At 44.8% G+C, this 20,569-nt stretch overlaps 1 protein-coding gene across 9 annotated transcripts; it reads right to left on the reverse strand.

Annotated features, from left to right (window-relative positions):
• Positions 1 to 294: 294 nt before the first annotated feature.
• On the reverse strand, positions 295 to 18,869 carry LOC136534490 (telomerase reverse transcriptase-like). 9 transcript variants are annotated; one of them, XM_066526916.1, is made up of 13 exons: positions 18,502 to 18,869; positions 18,274 to 18,354; positions 17,619 to 17,684; positions 17,372 to 17,536; positions 16,577 to 17,188; positions 15,535 to 15,661; positions 13,508 to 13,637; positions 7,484 to 7,583; positions 5,744 to 6,829; positions 4,245 to 4,747; positions 2,968 to 3,228; positions 2,553 to 2,818; positions 295 to 313 (listed from the first exon to the last, which is right to left on the reverse strand). In XM_066526916.1, coding segments are annotated over exons 1-13 (3,735 nt in total). In that variant the 5' UTR covers positions 18,838 to 18,869; the 3' UTR covers positions 295 to 311. The 9 variants fall into 9 exon arrangements, with proteins under 9 accessions (XP_066383013.1, XP_066383012.1, XP_066383018.1 ...); XM_066526915.1 differs by lacking the exon at positions 295 to 313 and adding an exon at positions 771 to 2,014; XM_066526921.1 differs by lacking the exon at positions 295 to 313 and having other exon boundaries at positions 2,392 to 2,815; positions 2,968 to 3,029; positions 3,093 to 3,228.
• Between the last annotated feature and the right edge of the window lie 1,700 nt (positions 18,870 to 20,569).

Below are 20,569 nucleotides of genomic sequence, written 5' to 3' on the forward strand. Positions count from 1 at the left end.
GCACATCAAGCTCATAATGTTGTAATTGACACCTCAATTCAATTCTTTCCTGCTCTGAAAATTCAGCAGGATAAAACTTTGAAGCTAAAGAACAAACGTCATCAATCTTGAATGAACTGAATGAATCTTTAGCATCCAAACTAGTATACAAAATGAGAAGCTCAGTTGCTTGTTCACTGGACCTAGAATTTATCTCTTGCACTTGCTGATCAATTGCAACTATGAAAACACCATATCTGTAGTGATGCTCAACTGTTGTCTCACTACTAGAATGAGACCGAATAAAATGAGCATAGTACCAATTCATATCTTTCTGCAAAAAAGATCTGTGATTTCCATCAACTCTTTCATCAGATGTAAAATAAATACAAAGTCAAATGACATCATCAATCTAACAGCACAAGCAGCCTTCCCTCATTATATTTGGCATTCAGTGGAGCATTATCTAGCACAACTGCATTGACCCCTTCGTTATATGAAGCTAGAAGTTTCACCATTTCACGAAAATTACTTTGGTTCTTTGAAGTAGCTGATTCATCATGTCCTCGAAAAGGGCAAGCTTGAAATGCTGACAATCGAACTGCATCAATAGATGCCCCAAGACGCAACCTATTCTTCTTGATATCTTCATTTGTTTGTTTCTGCACCACGTGCTCAATATGGCCTGATGTATTCTTCAATTTATCATAACACTTCATATTGTAATTATGAGCAGATTTACTATCACTTCCCATGTGAACCAAGAATGAACAATTTTTTTGGATGGAAGCCATGCGGCGCACTTTATTGATTATCAAACATGATTACATCGTTTACCATAGTTTCAAGGATAGAGCTAGGAGGTTCATCGACCCAAATACAATTATCTTTCAAAGATAAACCTATTCTAGCTAATTCGTGCGCCACCTTATTTGCTTCCCGATCACAGTGTTCACAGGAGACAGCTTCAAAATTTTGCCAGAGAAGGAAACACTCATCATAAATTGGTGCGCCAGCTGTAGACGAGATCCCCAGACTCATGGTTTCAACAACTTCCATGCAGTCTGAATGTATGATGAAACCATTGCAGCCGATACGTTGTGCTAACAGAAATCCCTCCTTTAGCGCCATAACTTCTGCTGTTGGAGTGTCCATCACGTGTTCCATATAATTACATGAACCTGCAATGAACTGTCCGTTTGAATCCCTGATGATCACACCTGTACCTCCATTGCCATCTTCCTCTCTGAAGCTTGCGTCAACATTTATTAGGAGCTTTCCATCCGGCGGTTTCTTCCACCCCTCCCTCTTCTTGACGAACTTCTTCATAGCACTTTTGTGGTTTGTCGTCAAAGTAGCAATTGAGAGCACCGACTGCCTAGGCTGCTGGATGGATTCACCATGGACAAGCTTCCTTCGTTGCCACCAGATATACCACTCGCCCGTCAGAATTAATTCAGCGAGACCAACATGATTCAGTTTCGCCACAGGTTTGGAAATGTTGATGAGATTGGCCACTAAGACCGACCCTGATCTGTCAGTCCCCAGAACTCTCTCAACCAAGAATGAACAATTAGCACCGTCATTCACTTTTTTTTTCCCATTTTTTAAATCCTTTCACTATAAATGTATCTGACCCTACCTTTCTAGATGGCTTCTTAGAAAATAGAAAGCAAGGAAAACACAAGACTCATCTTTTGAGGGTGAATATTCTAACCAGGGAAAAGCATTGAACCAGTGAGATCAAATCCTGCTTGGATGATTTGTTGGACCAGAGGCATGATTTGTGTCCATGTGAAATTAAGATGGACCATGCATAATCCTGCATGGATGATTTGCTGTACTAGAAGCAGGATATATTTGCTGGACCAGAATCCTTCACGAACTTGGTCTCTTTTATTAGCAGGATACTCCCAAATTTGCCGACGTAAGCCCGGATCTCGTTCAACTATCAAAACGCTGGCATCAGCAGCTGTCTTATTGCTTCTTTGGGGTTGGGGGCTTCCTCTTTAGACCACACCAACTTCATCTAATTCTAGAATGAATCAGACAACAAACATCTCAGAGAACACCAAAATTATTGGGAAAAATCATTGGGTGCTTCATCAGCGACGCCTAGTCATCTAGGATTCCAATTCCTAATCCAGTCAATTCTAGCGCACTGTGTAGTACAACATTTGGCCTAACTTAAGCACTATGCATGCCTATATAAGAACATATACATAAAACCAAATACAGATTAGCTGCACTGTACAAGGCTATATACAGATTAATAAATGCAACCAAACGCAACCTAAGTGCTCTGCCTATATTGGTCTTTCCCTTTCCCATTTTGCATTCAAAATCTTATATTCCCTATTAAAAGAAAAAATATAAATCATAAAGACTAGCATTGTGAAACGAATAAATCCAAGGCCATGAATGTACATTACGAAATGGAGGGAGTATATCAAATAAAAAGTCACAATCATGCTTGATGCCACTCGTCTGTCACTTGGACACCAAAGATTCATGTTCACATAAAACAGTAGTTTCAGCAATCTAATAGCCCCCAGTTTCCTTCTAAAACTTACATTTCCAGAACATTGATGAGTGAGAGTCATCCACAGCGTAGCGCAAACCATCATTGTCATGGTCCAGATGGCCACACCTCCGAATTTCCTCTCTCAGCAACGCCAACAAATCCTTGTAACGTGATTGCTTCTTCTGAAGCACTCGAAGGTATGCTGATAGGCCGAGCCACATGGTTTCTTTTCGCCTAAGCTTCAGAACTGGGCGCACATTGTATTGCAGCTCCACATCGTGGATCCGCCTGGCGATAAGGTTATGCATATACCTGCTTCACCAAAAAATTGAAATCACGAGGAAAGACAGTAGCAACTTCCAATACATTTGATACTGAATCTTTGTTAATTAATACAGTCAATAAATAATAAAATCTAGCACCATTTGCACATTACTATAAAAAATTTGAAGATAATTTGGTACCTGAAAGTTCTCTTAATTATATGCAGTAGCTCCAGTTTCCTAATGCTGGCATCAGGCATGCTCTGGAAATAACAATGAAACTTCATTGCGCATAAGAGGAAAGCTTGATATATATTCAGTCTTACTGTGCTTGGTGAGTTGATCGTGGAATCAAAGAAAATGGGATGACACTTCGGACGCATGTAATGACATAGCTTGCTCTCAAGGTACTTTGCTGAGGAATGCGTCTTAACAGTGATGGTGGAGGATATGTCCAGATACCTGTTTTAAAATGGACTCCATTACTTCTTCAACACAGTTTGGTAGACAAAATTAGGTTCTGAAACTTTGTCAAAGAGAACGAAATGACCAGGAACAAAATTAGGAAGTAGTAAGAAATATAATTATGATTTAATGGGAAGAAACAAGTTTCTGTTACAAAGGCAAAAGGTTAAGAAAAATGACCAGGATTCCTTTACCAAAGGGGGCGGGGATGGGAAGAAAACATCCCCCGTGAGTTTTATCGGGAACGGGGATGGGGAATTTTTTGCCTCGTGGGGACGGGGATGGGGAGGCAATACCAGACAGGGAATTCCCCATTGCCATCTCTAACCAGGCTAGATCTTCTGTTAACACTGCCCTAATTCAGATATATATGATGTTTTATGATTTGAGCAGCCAAATTTCCTGAACATTGACTGCTATCTATTGACTAATATGTTAAAATAGTGTTCAAGAAATTTTTCTTGTGTGCAAGTTCCAAAATATAATATATGCAAGTTCAGCAATATAATAGTTTTGTATCTTTATTTTTTTTACCAACACAATACTATGAAAATTAGTTGTCAAAGACACTTGTTTGATACTGTGTTGTCCAAAGATATTATGGATAGACTTTTTGTTCACAAACTGGAAAAAAGGAACAGTCAAATCTGATTTAACCATGAACTAGTCACTGAAAGTTAAGAGGACTATGAAATATTTAGGGGGGTAATCTGTTCAGTGTCGAAAGTTAAGGGGCTTATGTTGGCATTTGAATTCAAGGGTCTTTTTTTAATTCATGGAGGCAAATCAGACTTTACTAAAAAAAATCACGTCAAGGAATGCCAAGATTTCAACAGAAAATATGGCAAAAACCAAACTGTTTTAAGTTGATATTGATTAGAGGAAACAGCCAGTAGTCCACAACTACTCAGTGAGTATCTTGACACAAACTAGATGGACTAGTAAAGTTCATCTCCATATCTTATTATTAATGTATTGAATTCACCAATTAAACCTGACACCGATAGGCATACCTTGTATAATCAGCTTGAATTTCCAAAGTTTCACAATTAATAAGCAAACCACTCCATGGTATGAAAGAGAATCCATCATCAGCCCTGTAGATCCTATTACAACAATGCTCACTATTTGCAACCTCGAAGTTGAAACCATATTTTTTGTCATTCATGTAGCAATTGTAGTCGGAAAACCCTCTTCTTATCCTATTGAAAAAATCTAGAGCATGCTCCTTGGAGAAAGATATGAATATGAAATCATCAATGAACCTCATTAATAAACTTTTAGGTGTTGAAACGTCCTTTTCTGAATCAATCTTGCTATCATGAAGAAATTTCGATAGCTCAGAATTTTCAAGGTGACCAAAGTACAGGGAACAAAGCTTGGGAGATAACTTGTTTCCTTGAATGATGCCTACTTGTTGTGAGTAGAAGTTTTGCCCAATCTTCAAAACATTGCACTCCACTTGCTTGGAAAGGAAACACTGAATCTCTTTCTTCTGTATCTTGCCAAATTTTCCCTGATTTTCGATAGAGAAAAGGTTATTTGCTGATTGACAGTTGATTATACAACTCAAACTATTGTTAGTGAACAAATTGCCAAGCAAAGACACAACTATAGCATGAAAGGTGTCACAGGATCACTATATAGTCAACTTACAGGTAGAGTCATCCTAGCACCATTTTACTGAGAAGCATAGGAAAAGTCTCCTTAGCACTTTGTTAGTGGTTTTATTAGGATTATTGGAGGTCAGTCGAAAAGGAAGTAAAGCTGTAAAATCCTTTTTCAGTCTTTTTGCCATAGCTGCTGCACATTCCTAGAATCCTGATTTGCACAATAGTTCTGTAGTTGTGCCCAAGCCTAGCAATGTTAAAACCATTTAGAAATAAAAGAAAAAGTCTATTAATTTGCACATAGATTGCATGTTTACATGACATGGCTTATCAAAGTTAAGAATCTATGTTGGTTTGCAAACCATGTCATCTGAGGCCACGTATTTACTTACCGAACCTTCTATTCTGTAGATTGTCAGGATGTAACAGACTAACAGGAAGAGGCCTGTTTTACATGGACAAAATTAATTGATGCAAACAAACATGTTTTACATGAAGGCCTTCCTTCCGTAATTTTTAGGAACTTGTTTGCAACCAGCCAATCATCACTAAGCTAACCTAGGGCCCAAAAAGTATCCTGTTTTCCCCTCACTTCTAATACTTTGTGCTTCTTGGGTGATGGTGACCTCCATTATTTCTGGAATTCTACTCAGATAAGAATGAACAGAAACAGTAAGGGCATGAATATTATAATTCCATTTCAGTAGCTGCATGAATATTATAATTCCATTTCAGTAGTTATAAGAATGAATGAACAAAAACAGCAAGGTCACGAATATTATAATTCCATTTCAGTAGTTTCCGATGAAAAGTTTGCATAAAGATTTGTTAGCTATATGTAGCACAGTATGTTCCATAGTCAAACCGTGCACAGAAATTTGAAATGGGTTATGATATAGTACCTGGTCAACAAAAATGCCACCCCTTGATGATAACTGAATCGAGAAATCACATATATCATCACCGTTGCTGATAGAAACATTTGAATCAAAACGGTAGAGGGCATTCTTAGACCAGTTGCAAACTACTTTTTTGCATTTCCTCAGAACATAGTCATCACAATTCAACGCATCATCCACAACTTTCAGTAACATCTCATGCTTAATGCAATTGAATGCCTTTGATACATCGGCAACAACAATATATATCTTGAATTTTTCCTTCAGGTGACTTCTTACTGAAGAAATAAAATGCCAGAGATTTTGATGCACATTATTGTAATCAAAAACAGAAGAACCAAACTTGTCTGGATTCTCATCCCTTACTTTTTTTATAATCAGGTGACAATTATTGAGGAGGACATCTTTTGATTGACCTCTGAGATTTACTAATGGTCTCATATCTTTTGCTTTTGGAACGAACCTCACTCTTGAAGAACAGCATGACTGCCTTGCTTCTTTCCTGGATGTACCACGCAAAATCCTGAAGTTTTGTCTGTTTAGGGAAGAAATAGCAGTACTAGTTAAGTCTCTCCAAACTGTCTTTGGATAATAGAAAACATCATATCGCCTTGATTCCCTTTCTGTAACATAAAAGTATGCCTTGACTAATGGTATCATAATATCAGAAAACATCCAACTAATCCAACAATGTAGAAGATTCTGAAGTTTCTCCTCGTAAGATCCATTTGATAACCAAATTTCTTTCTCCATTAGAGCAGAGCAAAAGCAATCAGATAATCCAATATTTGATATCCAAGAATAATGTGATACTTTCAGCTCACCAATACAATCGCTCAAGCAAAATTTTTCAAACCTGCGCAACTTTATAAACTTCCACATGTTTATCCTTAAAGATCTCTTGCCGCAAGAGTTTCCTAGCAACGGCTCAGGTACAATTCGTCTCAACACTGCCCAGATGAAGGAAACTACTTGTTGATGTGTACTGTAAGCCTCCAACTGAACATAAGCTTGATCATAGTATGCCGATTTTCCTCCAATTAAAAATTGCGCCTTGCCATTATGATTCTTGGCAACATCAGCTGCACGCTGTTAAGAATATTACTTCAATCATTTAGTTTGTCATTATACATGTTTATTATCAATTTTGACCAACATATATGCATGTGTCAAATACTATAGCAACTCAAGGCAGAACACTGCACACTAGGTTGAACAATTTGCTTTGGTTTGTTAAGCAACATAACAGTTGAGAACTAATTTCCGATGCAACAACAACCAACATGCCCTTTCATATTTGTATTGGATAGCCATGATTTTTCTAAGAGTCAGAAATTTAAGAAAACCTACAATTTAGTCTGACACATTCTTTCGCGATCTGTAATCCTATATATAAAGTTCAGATGACATAACAGATTTTTGATAAGGCAAAGAACTTTAGGATGGTAAGTGTTGCAACGAAAACAAATCTTATGGGCAAGGGAAATAATAGATTGATTATTGAGGGTGATGGATTACACATATATAGGCAAGGAAGACCTAGGATTTGGCTTATGGAAACAGAACCAATCGACAGTAATCGTTGCCTATAATATCTCAATGATATATATCCTAATCATGTGCAAGCGCAGGGCCCAAGGAAGGCTGGGAAGTGCAGCCCAATGGGCCTGCACACCCTGCTGTCTAACAAGTGCTTCTTACATAGTTGTAAACAGTTCAATATGTTCATCTGTTCATATGTACCTTGGAATTGACAGAACAATGCTTCAGAAGTAGTTTCTTATACTGGCAGCGCTTAGAATTTCTGATGAGCTTATTCATTAGTTTAGGCAGCGAAAGGCACCTGACAACAAAAACCTTAGAAATTTACATTGATAAAGTCAATAAGAATAAACAATAGACAGAGTGATGAGTAAACATGGATGTGTAGCCTGTAAACATATGATCCTTAATTGGGAGAGAGAAGGATGAGTAAACATGGATGTATAGCCTGTAAACACCAGTAAAATATGTGGGTCCCTCGCTGCCCTGCACAGGTAAGCAGTAAGCTTACCAGTGCACACACTCACTCACTATGGCTAGAGGTAAAAGAAGGGGTGAGCACAGCACATACACACATAGCACAAGCACCAGCGTTGGCTAGGCTCTGCCCTTTGGTTTGTGGCAACTGAACTACCTTTTATCATTGCATAGTGGTAGAGTATATACAACTCATGTACCAACTATAAGGTACACATGAGCATGGCTGAGTACAACCCCAACTACTCCTAGTACTAGCAGTACAATTCCTACCTCAGCCCACTACCAAGACATGGCTGATGTATTAGCTACCAACTAATATACCAGTGATGGCCTATTGCCCTACTGCTACATCAACTAGGGCAGCAGAGAATGACCTATTGCCAAATCTGTTGTACAGCAAACAAAGAGAGAGAGATCAGTGGCAGATTATGTCTTATATGTCTTACAATTCTTCCCCTAATCCTGCTGCTAACTCAAAGCCTTGACCTCATCCATGCCAATCATCTTCCTTAGCTCCATGAACCGCAGGCGCCCGAGCGACTTGGTGAGGATGTCAGCGAGCTGTCTAACGGTCTCGACAAACTCGATGACGATCTGCCCTCCATCGACACAGTCCCGAAGGAAGTGGAACTTGATGTCGATGTGCTTGCTCCGGTCGTGGAGGACAGGATTCTTGGCGAGGGCGATGGCGGGCTGGTTGTCAACCATCAGAGCTGGCGGGTGAGCTTCCTCGCCGGTCAGCTCGCCCAGCAGCCGGCGCAACCAGACAGCCTGGCACGCCGCCGTGGCCGCTACGACGTACTCCGCCTCACACGTCGACAGCGCCACAATCTTCTGCTTCAGCGATTGCCAGGTGATGGGGGCTGCTCCAAGGAAGACAAGCACACCAGAGGCGCTCGCCCGTCAATGTCGCCTGACATGTCTGCGTCGCTGAAAACAGTGAGCTCCAGCTCACCTTCCTTTGCCTTGGGGGGTGCCTCACTGAAGACCGTGAGTCGCAGCCCACCCTTGCCGCCACTCTTGGGGAAGACGATCGCTTGATCAAGGGTCCCCTTGACGTAGCGCACAACCTTTTCACCGTCGTCCAGTGATCCTCACGTGGTTCCTTCATGAACCGACTAACATGCCCGACCGCGAACGCGATGTCCGGCCGAGTATGCGTGAGGTAGCGTAGCCCGCTGACGATGCTCCGGTAGCGCGTCGCGTCCACCTTCGTCGTCGTGCTGTGCTTGGACAGCTTTAGCCGCTCCTCAATTGGAGTTGCGCACGGCTTGCACTCCGCTATGCCGCTGCGCTCCAGCAGCTTCTCCGCATAGGTGCGCTGGCCCGGGAGATGCTCTCCTTCCCTTGCCTCACCTCATTGACGAGGTAGTAGGAGAGCGCGCCGAGACTGCTCATCTTGAACTGAGCCGCCATCTGGCGCTTGAATGCTTCAATGTCTTCCACTCGCGCTCCCGTGACGATCAGATCGTCCACATACACGCCGACGACAAGCTCCTCCTTCCCCCGTCGCCGTGTGTCGAGCGCGTGCTCTGTGGCGCAGTGAGTGAACTCAAGCTCGCCCAAACTGGCGTCGAGCTTGGCATTCCACGCCCTTGGAGCTTGCCGAAGCCCGTAGAGCGCCTTGCGCAGCTTGAGCACCTTGTGCTCAGCGCCGTTGACGACGAAGCCCGAAGCTTGCTTGACGAAGACCGTCTCCGCGAGCTCGCCGTTTAGGAACGCAGACTTGACGTCGAGGTGGTGGACATGCCAATCCTTCGCTGCTGCCATGGCCAACAACAAGCGAACGGACTCCATGCGCGCCACTGGAGTGAAGACTTCCTCGAAGTCGATGCCCTCGCGCTAGACGAAGCCGCGGGCGACGAGCCGAGCCTTGTACTTGACAATGGTGCCGCGCTCGTCCCGCTTCACCTTGTAGACCCACTTCAACCCGATCAGCCTACAGCCCATGTCCCATTGTCCTCGATCGCTCTCATCTCCTCCAACATCGCCCGGCGCCAATTGACGTCACGTTCAGCCACTGTGAACGCCGACGGCTCCTCTGCACTGACAAGGAGTAGCTCTAGGTCATCCAGAAGCCAGCTAGCCAGCCCAGGAGCTCCCCCTTCGCTGACAATGTTGTCCACCTACCTGAACCGAACCTCCTCGCCGTCATGGAAAGCATCCATGAACTCATCGATGTCGGTGGGTGGTGATGCGAACTCCAGTGGGGGGGTCCCTGTGCTGCCGTCGCAGGGGACTGTGGTGGAGGTGAATGAGCCACTGCTGATGGAGACTGCTCTCCAGTAGCAGCCTGCTCTCGAGCGCCATCATCTCCTCCTCCTTAGATCACCAAGTGCTCGACAGCAAATGTGCTGCTGAAACTAGCAGCTTCCCCGGCGCCTTGATCCTCCCAATCCTAAGCAGCCATCTTGTCGAACACTACATCCCTAGAGACCACCACCTTGCCTCCCTTGGGATCATATGGCCGATAGGCCTTGCTGCCCTCCTCATAGCCCAACAACACCATGGACGTGCTTCTGTCCTCCAGCTTGCCGAGGTGGGGCTTTGTGTTCTTGACATGGCCAACGCAGCCAAATGTCCTGAGGAAGGACACATTCGGCTTGCGTCCATGCCAAGCCTCGAACGGCGTCTAGCCCTTCAGGGCCTTGGTGGGCGCACGGTTGAGGATGAACACCGTCGTGGTCACCGCCTCTCCCCAGAACTCCGTCGGCATCTTCTTAGCCTTCATCATCGACCTCGCCATGCCGACCACCGTCTGGTTGAGCCTCTCCACCACGCCATTCTGCTGCGGCGTGTACGGCGTGGTGTGGTGGCGCACCACACCTTGATCCACATAGTACGCTGCAAACTCTACAGAGGTGAATTCGCCGCCGCGATCAGTCCGCAGCACGCGCAACTTCTTGCCGCTCTCCGCCTCCGCGCGCGTCTTGAACTTCTTGACCACCTCCGTTGCCTCGGTCTTGCTGGTCAGAAGCTGCAGCCACATGAAACGGCTGCAGTCATCCACCAGCAAGATGAAGTACTTGCGGCTTCCATACGTCGCCGGCGTGATCGGCCCACAGAGATCACCATGGACCAACTCGAGGGCCCTCGCCGCGCGATACTTCGCCGACTTCGGGAACAACAACCTCCTTTGCTTCCCAGCCAAGCAGCTGTCACACAGCTCGCCGGCGTGCTAGATGTGAGGCAGCCCAGTCACCATCTTCTCCAGTCGACCAAGAGCGTCGAAGCTGAGATGGCCATACCAGGCGTGCCAAAGCCACGGCTACTCCGTGCGCCGTGCAACCAAGCAGATGGGCTACTCCACCTTCAAGTTGAGCAGGTACAGCCGATTCTGAGATGTCTTCACCTTGGCGAGAAGGCGCTGCTCCCGATCCCTGATCCTGAGGATGCCATCCTTGATCAACACCTCACTGCCACGCTCGTCCAGATGCCCGATGCTGATGATACTCAAGCGCAGCTGGGGATGTAGTAGACGTCCGTCAGCGCGCGGCGCTCGCCGTTCTGGCACCGAAAAATGGTGCCGCGCCCTCGGATCGCCACCCTTGAGCCGTCACTAAACCTCACTATCCCGGTCACGTTGCCGTCGAGCTCGGAGAAGGCCGCCTTGGAACCCGTCATGTGGTTGCTGGCGCCGAAGTCCAGATACCACCGTTGCTCCTGCTCGCCGCCCACACATCCGAAGTGGACTTGGGCGCGTGGCTCGTCGAGGTTGAGCCTTCCCGTGCTCCTGTACCGCCATCACCTCTCCCTTCTCCTTGGCCTCAACGTCGTGCAGTGCACAGAACGTCGCCATCAGGAGAGTGGCCTCATCATCATCATCAGCCTGCGCCAAATGAGCCTCGGCCTTCTTCTCCTGCTTGCGATTTGGGCACTCCTTTGCCCAATGGCCTGTCTTCCCGCAGCGCCGGCGGGCGTTGGGGTCGATCTTCTTCTCCGAAGAAGCCTTGCCGCGGCGCTTGCCGTCGCCACCGCGGCTGGAGGAGGCTTCCCCGGACTTCTTCTCCTTCATCCGGGCAGCCCACTCCTCTGTCAGCAGCAATTTGCCGCTGTCCGTCGTTGCTGTGGCCTGCTTCATGCGCTCATCCACCGCCCGCAGACCGCCGGTCACATCCTCAATGGTGAGGGTGAAGGGGTCTAGCATCGTCTCTATGGAGAGCGATCTGGATGTATTTCACCGGCACGGAGTGGTGGTACTTGGAGACCGTCTCTTCTTCGTCGATGGTGACGCCGTGGCTCCCCAGCTTGCTGATGAGCGACTGCAGGCGGAGGGAGAAGTCCTCCACTGACTCACCATCTTGAACTTGAGGTTGACGTACTCCTGCTTCAGTAGCTGAGCCGTCGCCTTCTTTGCGCGATCGAAGCCGACGCACATCGCTGCAATGGCCTCCCACGCCTCCTTATCAGTCTTCTTCGCCCCCAACGGCTCCCGGTACTCCGCAGGAACAGCAGCGAGGATGGCCTCCAGCGCTGACATGTCATCTTCTTCCACGTCGGTGCCCTTGTCGATGGCGTTCCAGAGCCGTCAGGCTCTGAGCGTGACCTTCATGGTCACCGCCCACTTGCCATGGTGCGAGTCAGCTGTGGCCAAGTAGTGCCGCCGACCTCCCGCACCGTGCGCACGACGATCTCCTGTCGTGGCTAGGCCGCCCCAGCAGCATCGCCGCCTCCCGCTGCTCCGCTGCTGTTGCCCATCTCCGAGCCAAGTGCCATCACCGGCGGTTAGTCTGACGACGCAGCTGTACGGCTCCGATACCACTTGTGGGTCCCTCGCTGCCCTGCACAGGTAAGCAGTAAGCTTACCAGTGCACACACGCACTCACTATGGCTAGAGGTAGAAGAAGGGGTGAGCACAGCACAAGCACCAGCGTTGGCCAGGTTCTACCCTTTGGTTTATGGCAATTGAACTACCTTTTTTCATTGCATAGTGGTAGAGTATATACAACTCATGTACCAACTATAAGGTACACATGAGGATGGCTGAGTACAGCCCCAACTACTCCTACTACTAGCAGTACAATTTCTACCTCAGCCCACTACTAAGACATAGCTGATGTATTAGCTACCAACTAATATACCAGTGGTGGCCTATTGCCCTACTGCTACAGCAACTAGGACAGCAGAGAATGACCTATTGCCAAATCTACTGTGCTGCAAACAAAGAGAGAGAGATCAGCAGCAGATTATGTCTTACAGCTTCTAGAGTTCTAGTAGGTATGTGAACATGTGTTATTAGAAAAAAGTTGAAGCTTGAAAACATAAGTGGAAAAAACTATTGATTTATGCATTCCACCAATGGCTGTATCAACATCTAGAATGTGATGTTTTAATCACCTGGCAGTAATTACACATATATACATTTGGATCTGAAGGTTCAGTAAAAAAATTTACTGCCTTCAAAGGATATTATAAGTTATATCTGCTTTTGATAGAAAAAGACTATAGCAATCAAAATGATGAAACAAACGTTACCCTGCAGTCATCATCTGTTTTCATGATCTGGATCAGTACTCAACCTACATTACATGTCCATAGAGCGGCATATGGTGATGAGTGTAATCCATTATGGACCTTGTACTGGACCCACCTTTGCCAATCACATGGAAATGTTCCATTGAATGGATTTTTGCTTAAAGATGAAATATCCAAGTTTAGTCTAAAGCTTGTTTATGTTAAATTTTAGGAAGCTTCTTCACTCAATAAACCTTACTAACAATATACTCGGTTACATATTTGACTCACGAGGAATTCGAATTTGTTGTAGTAGACAAATGGCAGTCGCATTTCAATAACTTTGCGCAGCATCCCTTGATTCCAAATATATGTATTATAAGAGATAATGCATCTGGTCTTTTCCTTTTGTTTAATATGTCTAACAGCATTAAGGAAAACTAACATAAAATACTCTATGAAAAATCATAAAAGCAGCTATTGCCAGAAAGTTAATTGGTGGAAGTAAAAAAAATTATTATTGTAACATGATTAGTGCTTCTATACTCCTAGAGGTATTGCACAAATCCTAAATCTACATTGCAAGAATCAGCGAATTGGGCAGAAGAAAATCATATACCGAACAAACACAAACAAAAATTCATATACCCCTCACAAGCTTTAAGATAAAACCTCAATCCTTGGCAGAACCATCCCCAGAGCATTGCCACTAAGAGTGCAGAAAGGTGCCGAATGCCAGAAACCCACAACATGATCCCATATAACTCTGAAAGCATTTACAGGGTGACCTGGCCGGCTGGCACCACAACTGGGTGTCCAACAACTGCATTACTCGTGTTCTATCTTTACACGCTTTAAGATTGAGTAAGGAAACTACACTTATCACAAAACTGTACTCCCTCCGTACTAAAAAATGAAGTCATTTTGGACAAGGTTTGGGTCAAACATTGGGAATATAAATCATGAATAACTTTTAAGTTGTTGAGTTTGGAAATGTGAAAACCATACGAATAGATTTGTCTTGAAAAATACTTTCATAAAAATATACATATATCACTTTTCGATAAATATTTTTTATAAAAATAAGAAGTCAAAGTTATACTTTGGAGACCGTGTCGCTGTCCAAAACGACTTTATTTTTTAGTATGGAGGGAGCACTTTTTTTAACCCATATCACAATGCTACAAATGTTCCATTATCATAACTCATAAGAGTACACTTTTGTTAGAAGTCCTACTTTAGTTTGGACATTAGCTAGGAATTCAGGTCATATGTAAGATACAGGAGCTTCTCACCATTATGATGCGATCACATACCTTAGCTCTTGAGTTTGCCTAACATTTCTGCCCAAGTTGTTATAAGTTACAACACCTTGTTTCCTGAAATTGAATCACTGGTGTCGCTTCGTATTTAACTCTATGTGTTGCTAAAACCTATCTAAACTAATACTACCTGCAAGGCTGCAACTAATGTGCACATGAGCCAGGTATTTTTTTATCCTTGACCAAATTTATTTTGCAGCAAGAGTGCTTGTGTGCTTACAGTGTCACTTTATTTTTTTCGATCCATGCACTGTTTTGTTTATCTAGCAATTGAAGGGACAAGGAGTGTTTTGCGCTTGCTCAAACTAGAAATATGGGCTCTGGTTATTAAGCTTGCATTCAAGCAAATGTGATAATTAAAAAACTTCTGCTGATATGCATCAAGTTTTTGTAATTCTGTGAAACCGTTAAAACTTCGGCCATATGAAATTTGACCATATGTGTAGTTACAAAAAAATTGCTCTTTCAATCCATTACCTGGATTAACTTCTTTTCAGTACGAAAGGCATTATAGATATTAAATAGAAAAGGAATTCGCAGCTACACTGTTTATTGAGTTGTCTTTCACTCTGAATGTCAGACTTCACACAACTATGTGGTCAAAGTTGTAGTTATGTGGTCACAAAAATCTAGTTTGCGAATGTCTCATCTATGTACAAAGCAAAGCAATAGCTCTAATGAATGTGTAACTATGTTTGGAGCTATAAGGATTATAATCCAAGGTGGTACTAAACCACCAGACACCAATACAAGTATACAACCTGGGCCATGTGGGCCAACAACACCAATGCTAACAGGGATATTACAGAATGCAACCTAAAAAGTAGTGGAACCATATCACAGATTCTCCTTGCATCGTGCTCCAACATCCCATCCGTTTTGTATGAGTAACTTGGCTTTTTTTTCATTTTAAAGCTATTCAAATGATTACCAGCAAAGAGACCCTATCAACATACGCTACATGTGTAAGCCAGCGCATAAAGTAGATAAGGATACGGTTGCCATGGAAGATGTTATAGGAAGTCCTTCTGCTGTAGAAGATAGCATGTCTTGATATAAGCAAATCTACTGATACACATTTGGAAGAATTCAACATTAAGCAATTGAAGCAGATGGGACCATTCTGTAAGTCAAAGATATAACACAAACATTAGTTGTTTTATTGATTCATGATATCATGAATAAGACATTAAATTGCTCAGTTCTCTTAATTTTCAAGAATACTCAAAGCAAAGATGCAACACTGAAAAAACTGATATGGACAAGCAATATATGCAAAAAGAATTAGTTGCAGAAATACTGTACGCATTCACCAAAAGATTGAATGGTGATTTGTATGCTGCAAGCTACCAACCAAAGAACCAAAACATGTATGTGTTAGAATGTGGCCAACCAAACTGTATTACAAGGCCCAAAGGGCTAGATGTACAGGTGTATACACATGTATAAAACCCCTCCAAGTAGAGGGAAAATACAATACATATACATCTAACAGTATGAACGTTAACAGTTATTCATTTGTGGATTCTAAGAAAACATAGCAACCACCATGTGCTGAGGAAGGTGGCTACAGAAAAACAGGAAACAGATACATAGTGCTCCCTAGAATATGATTCCATATCCTCAGGTAAAGTAAAAGGTACAAGTAAAACCAGGAAACAAGTATGTACTGCTTCGTAGAATATGTTGCCGTATCCTCAGGTTAGTGTAAAAGGTACAAATAAACGGATCCAATCATCCAAATAGGAAAAATTAACATAAGTAATCCCCAATTTGTGGATGAGTAACTCAAACACTCAAGCAAGATATGTTTTTGGGACACGGTTTAAACGTGCTAGTCACAAGGCATGGGCCTGTTTCTTGCATACTCTTGTAGTCTTGTTCACTCCCACATGACAACCAAGTATGCATCAAGCTAATACTTCTAATAAAAAACATAGTCATTTGTACATAAACAAACTAGGTTGTAGAAATAATTGTCAAAGAGCTAATTGTTGAATGAAATAATAATTTATGACGAGATTGGGAAATTACTGACATTGAGATGCATGAAATTGGGAAGTCCAACTTGCGGGAATGTAGATTGAATTCTTGATTTACTGTTACACTGGGAAGGTCCAATATCAAACACAGAACTTGGTGACTTTTCATAGGACAATACACCATATGGCTCTTTAGTATGTGAATGAGTCACATCACTGCTCATTGCTAAAGAATCATTATATACCGTTGGTTCCAAAAACTGCGCTTTATCATTCACTGTAGCACACAAGTTCTCCAATAAAACATCATGGACACCAAATCGACTGATGTTTATTTTACTCCACCCAGTTGACAACCTGTCCTCAGAACAAATCTGCTTCTGTTTGTTGTGGCGTTGCCAACTGTACAGCCTTTTTCTTTTCCTAGGATTCTGATTATCTAAACTAGAACACTTCATTGATCCATTAGTCAAAGGAAGTTCTGAGTGATTGCATCCTTCAATTAAACAATTGGGTTCTCTAAATTTTGCAGAACCATAACTTCCAGAGCTTTTTGGATTATCAAATTTCCATGTACTGGTATCTGGAGAAGAGAATGCAACTTTTGAATTATTGACACGGCCTCCAGATATGTTTTGTGACATCTTTGGGTTATGGCACAGATAGCACTGAGGTCAGAAAGACAAGGAATCAGCTAAAACAACAATAACAGTCCAAGGACTTTACAAGAGAAACATAGGATTTCCTACAACAAAGTCAGAGCTACTGAGGCATAAATTCATTAATTTATTTTGGAAGTGTTACAAAAGATTTGAATGGGCTCTTTAGAACAGCTCAACATAATTTCTTACCAAGTATTTTCCTTTCGTCGATTGGGGTTGTTGATTTTTTGACATACTCGCAAACATAGGCTTTTGATTGAGTGGGAGGCCAGTTACTTGAAAAAAACCGTTCTTCTTAACAGGCAAAAATATTGATGAATGCCTTAGAATATAGCACATGAGTAAATCCCCAATCTGAAAACAATAATTGATGTCAAGAAAATGCAACGCAGACATCATTCATCATAAAAAACTTCCTTTATACTGAGTTACTGACCCTATGCAAGAGAATGTCCCAAGATGAAGAAGAAACAAGCTCACTAACACACGTAGTTTGGCCACCCTGGTATAAATAAGGATTTCAAGTAAATAAAAGGAGCAACAGATAGCAATACAGACATATCAAAGAGTCAGGTTAAGCGATAACAGTTAACTGAAGTAGAAAGAACTGATTTATGTTTATCTAAAACATTACCATGTGCACATGAACAATCTAATGAAGCATTGTTTTAGACAATGGAAGAATGTCTCTCGACATCTGCATCATGGCATTAACAAATAACTAATGAAACATAAATTTTGCCCTTCAAATATTCACGACCAGCTTGGATAAGCTTAAATAAAAGCCTGGTATCCAACTTTTATCTTGTTCTCATCTAACAACACTGAGCTGCCTTAGCATTTAGTGGTTTGTCAGGATTTACGGCCTGTCTTTAGCGCACCCTTTAAAGATGTCAGCGATATTCGGTAATGCAGACAGGTTTGGTTGCCTGGCTCATGCTTATTTTAGTAGGCAAAATAAAAAGGAAAAGTTATGTAGTATTGCTACTCAGATGTATGTGTATGGATAAACATATGGAGAAGGCAATGGAAGACATAGATATTAATAGAACTGCGAGAGTCATTCTGTAGGATTTAGAAGCCATCAATACCGCACGGCAACCGCTGGAGAGGACGTTCGTTGTCGTCCACGCCCGGCCCGCCATCATCGACTTGATCATCTCCCGAACGAGCTAAACGTCGAGCAACATGCAGGCAGACAACCGGCAATCTCAAATACGGAGTAGGCAATAAGAACAATCGAGATCTATGCACGGTAGGCACAAAACAAGAAAGGCAAGAAAAAAGACGAGACGTGGAGAAGCGCAATCGCACGGAACCTTGGCCTGTGAGTGCCCGGCATTCCCCGGCGTGTACCGCGGCGGCGCGGGTGCGGACCCGGCCGGCGCGAAGGCGCAGACAGCGCGGGTGATGAGGTTGCGGTACGCGACCGGGTCCCCATCGCGGAGGAGGTACCCCCAGCGGCGGCACGCGAGGCAACCGTCGCCTCCGCGCCCCCGGCAGGCGGCGGAGCAGGGTGTGTCCGCCGGCGGCGGCGGCGGCGGGAGGAGCGAAAGGACGGCGTGGCCGAGAGTGCGCGCGAGTGCGCCGTAGGCCTGCTGGAGCTCCCGGGGCACCCTCCCCCGAGCGCCACCGTGGCGGCGGCGGCGCGTCATCTTGGAACCTGAAAGGCGAGCGTCGCGGCGGAGAAAGCGAGTAGGTGCGGGAGGGAAAATGAAAGAGAGTTTTAAATGTGTACGATTAAGGCCCGGCCAAAAATTTTCACCCCCAACTATCGTACCGAATCTTACGGCACATATATGAAATATTAAATATAGAAAAAAAAACTAATTGTACAGTTTGATTGAAAATCGTGAGACGAATGTTTTAAGACTAATTAGTCCATGATTAGCCATAAGTGCTACAGTAACTACATGCGCTAACGATGGATTAATTACGCTTAATAAATTCGTCTCGCGGTTTCCAGGCTAGCTATGTAATTAGTTTTTTTATTAGTATCCGAAAACCCCTCCCGACATTCCCGAAACATCTGATGTGACATCCAAAGATTTTCATTTCGTGAACTAAACACACCCTAAAAAAGATGATCCAATCTTACGGACCACTAAAAAGTTTGGACACATCTAGGTGCTATAACACTTACTTTTTTTTCTCCAAAACTATACTGTTCATGTTCTGTCTGACATGTAGGCCTGGCCGATGATGATGTCCAAAATATCCTTGTCTCAACCATGTCCTTTCATCTCTTTTTCTTTGCCCAGTGAGGCCAAGGTGTTAGTGACCCGGACACCTTCTTCCTCAATCTGTCACCCGAGCTGGATGCTGCCCGCACGTAGCTCGGAGACAAGGATGACGGCGTCGCTGTGGAGAAAGAGGGTGAAATGGCTGGTGAGGTTGAAAGGCCCCGTGAGCCACTTCCCCACGGGCACGTACAGCAACGAGGTGGAGCGTTCGCATCGCCATTGCTGCTCTGTTGTGCACCTCTACAGGGGCAGGGCTAGAGACGAGGAGCCACACGTGGCCGGAGCCCACTGCCCCTGGGCGCCGCACCGCCACTAGATGCGCGCTCCCTGCCGGCCGCACACCCTGCCGCCGGTCGCGTGGCCCGCCGCCATGTTTTCCTTTTTTTTACCTGACGCATGGTGCCGCTGAACACTGCAGCTCCCTTGCTTGCTTGTTTGCATAGAAAGAGTTGCGGCTCGACCTTGCTGGCTTGCAGCCGCTGCCGCTGAGATAAGTGCGTGTCGCTGCCTGAACTGGGGCAAATAGACGAGTCCGGCTGCCGCGCACGGCCTCAGAGATGCGCGTGCCGCCGCCCGAGTTAGAGCAGAGCAGCAACAGTCATTGCACCCGACTACCCGAGCTACATCAGATGTCGCTGCTGCAGCAGCTGCCCACATGCTGCCGGCCGTGCGCCCCCCTAAGGCCGCGCACCGTCTGGACCACCGCACCGCCGTGCGGAACCTCGCGCACGCGCTGTCCACCCACCTCTGCAGCCCCTCCAGCCCCGGCCCGAACCTCGAGAGCTTCCTCAGCCGCGCTTTCCATGCCGACTTTGAGCTGGACACCGACGCCAAGATGAGGTCTTGCTCGAGCCGCTATTGCAGGCCTTCTTCCTTGCCGCCAAGGCCGTGTGGGGCGTCCGCCTCCTGGCGCGCTCCGTGCACCCGCCGCTCCCTGTTGTGCGCGCGGAGCGAGGCGCGCACTTCGACCCACGGTTCATGGAGGATGCCGCAACCAGCCGGGCGGTGAGGCTGGAGGCGGCCAGCGTGGAGCTCGTGCGTGGCGGGGGCGGCGCTCGCTTGCACCCGCGGCGGTTGGAGGATATGGGGGCGGAGGCGCCCGAGCACGCGCAGTTGGGGAATCGCGGGGATGGAGCTCGTACCG

Source organism: Miscanthus floridulus, unplaced genomic scaffold (assembly GCF_019320115.1).
Source record: "Miscanthus floridulus cultivar M001 unplaced genomic scaffold, ASM1932011v1 os_1996_1_2, whole genome shotgun sequence".
Taxonomy (NCBI): Eukaryota; Viridiplantae; Streptophyta; class Magnoliopsida; order Poales; family Poaceae; genus Miscanthus; species Miscanthus floridulus.

Coding starts and splice junctions, on each gene's coding strand:
- LOC136534490 (XM_066526913.1), bottom strand. CDS start 18,837: ATGACGCGCCGCCGCCGCCACGGTGGCGCTCGGGGGAGGGTGCCCCGG. Junction 17,685..18,273: donor TCTCCAGCGGTTGCCGTGCG/GTATTGATGGCT, acceptor TATTTATACCAG/GGTGGCCAAACTACGTGTGT. Junction 7,584..13,507: donor ACAACAAATTCGAATTCCTC/GTGAGTCAAATA, acceptor TTTTGTTGTCAG/GTGCCTTTCGCTGCCTAAAC.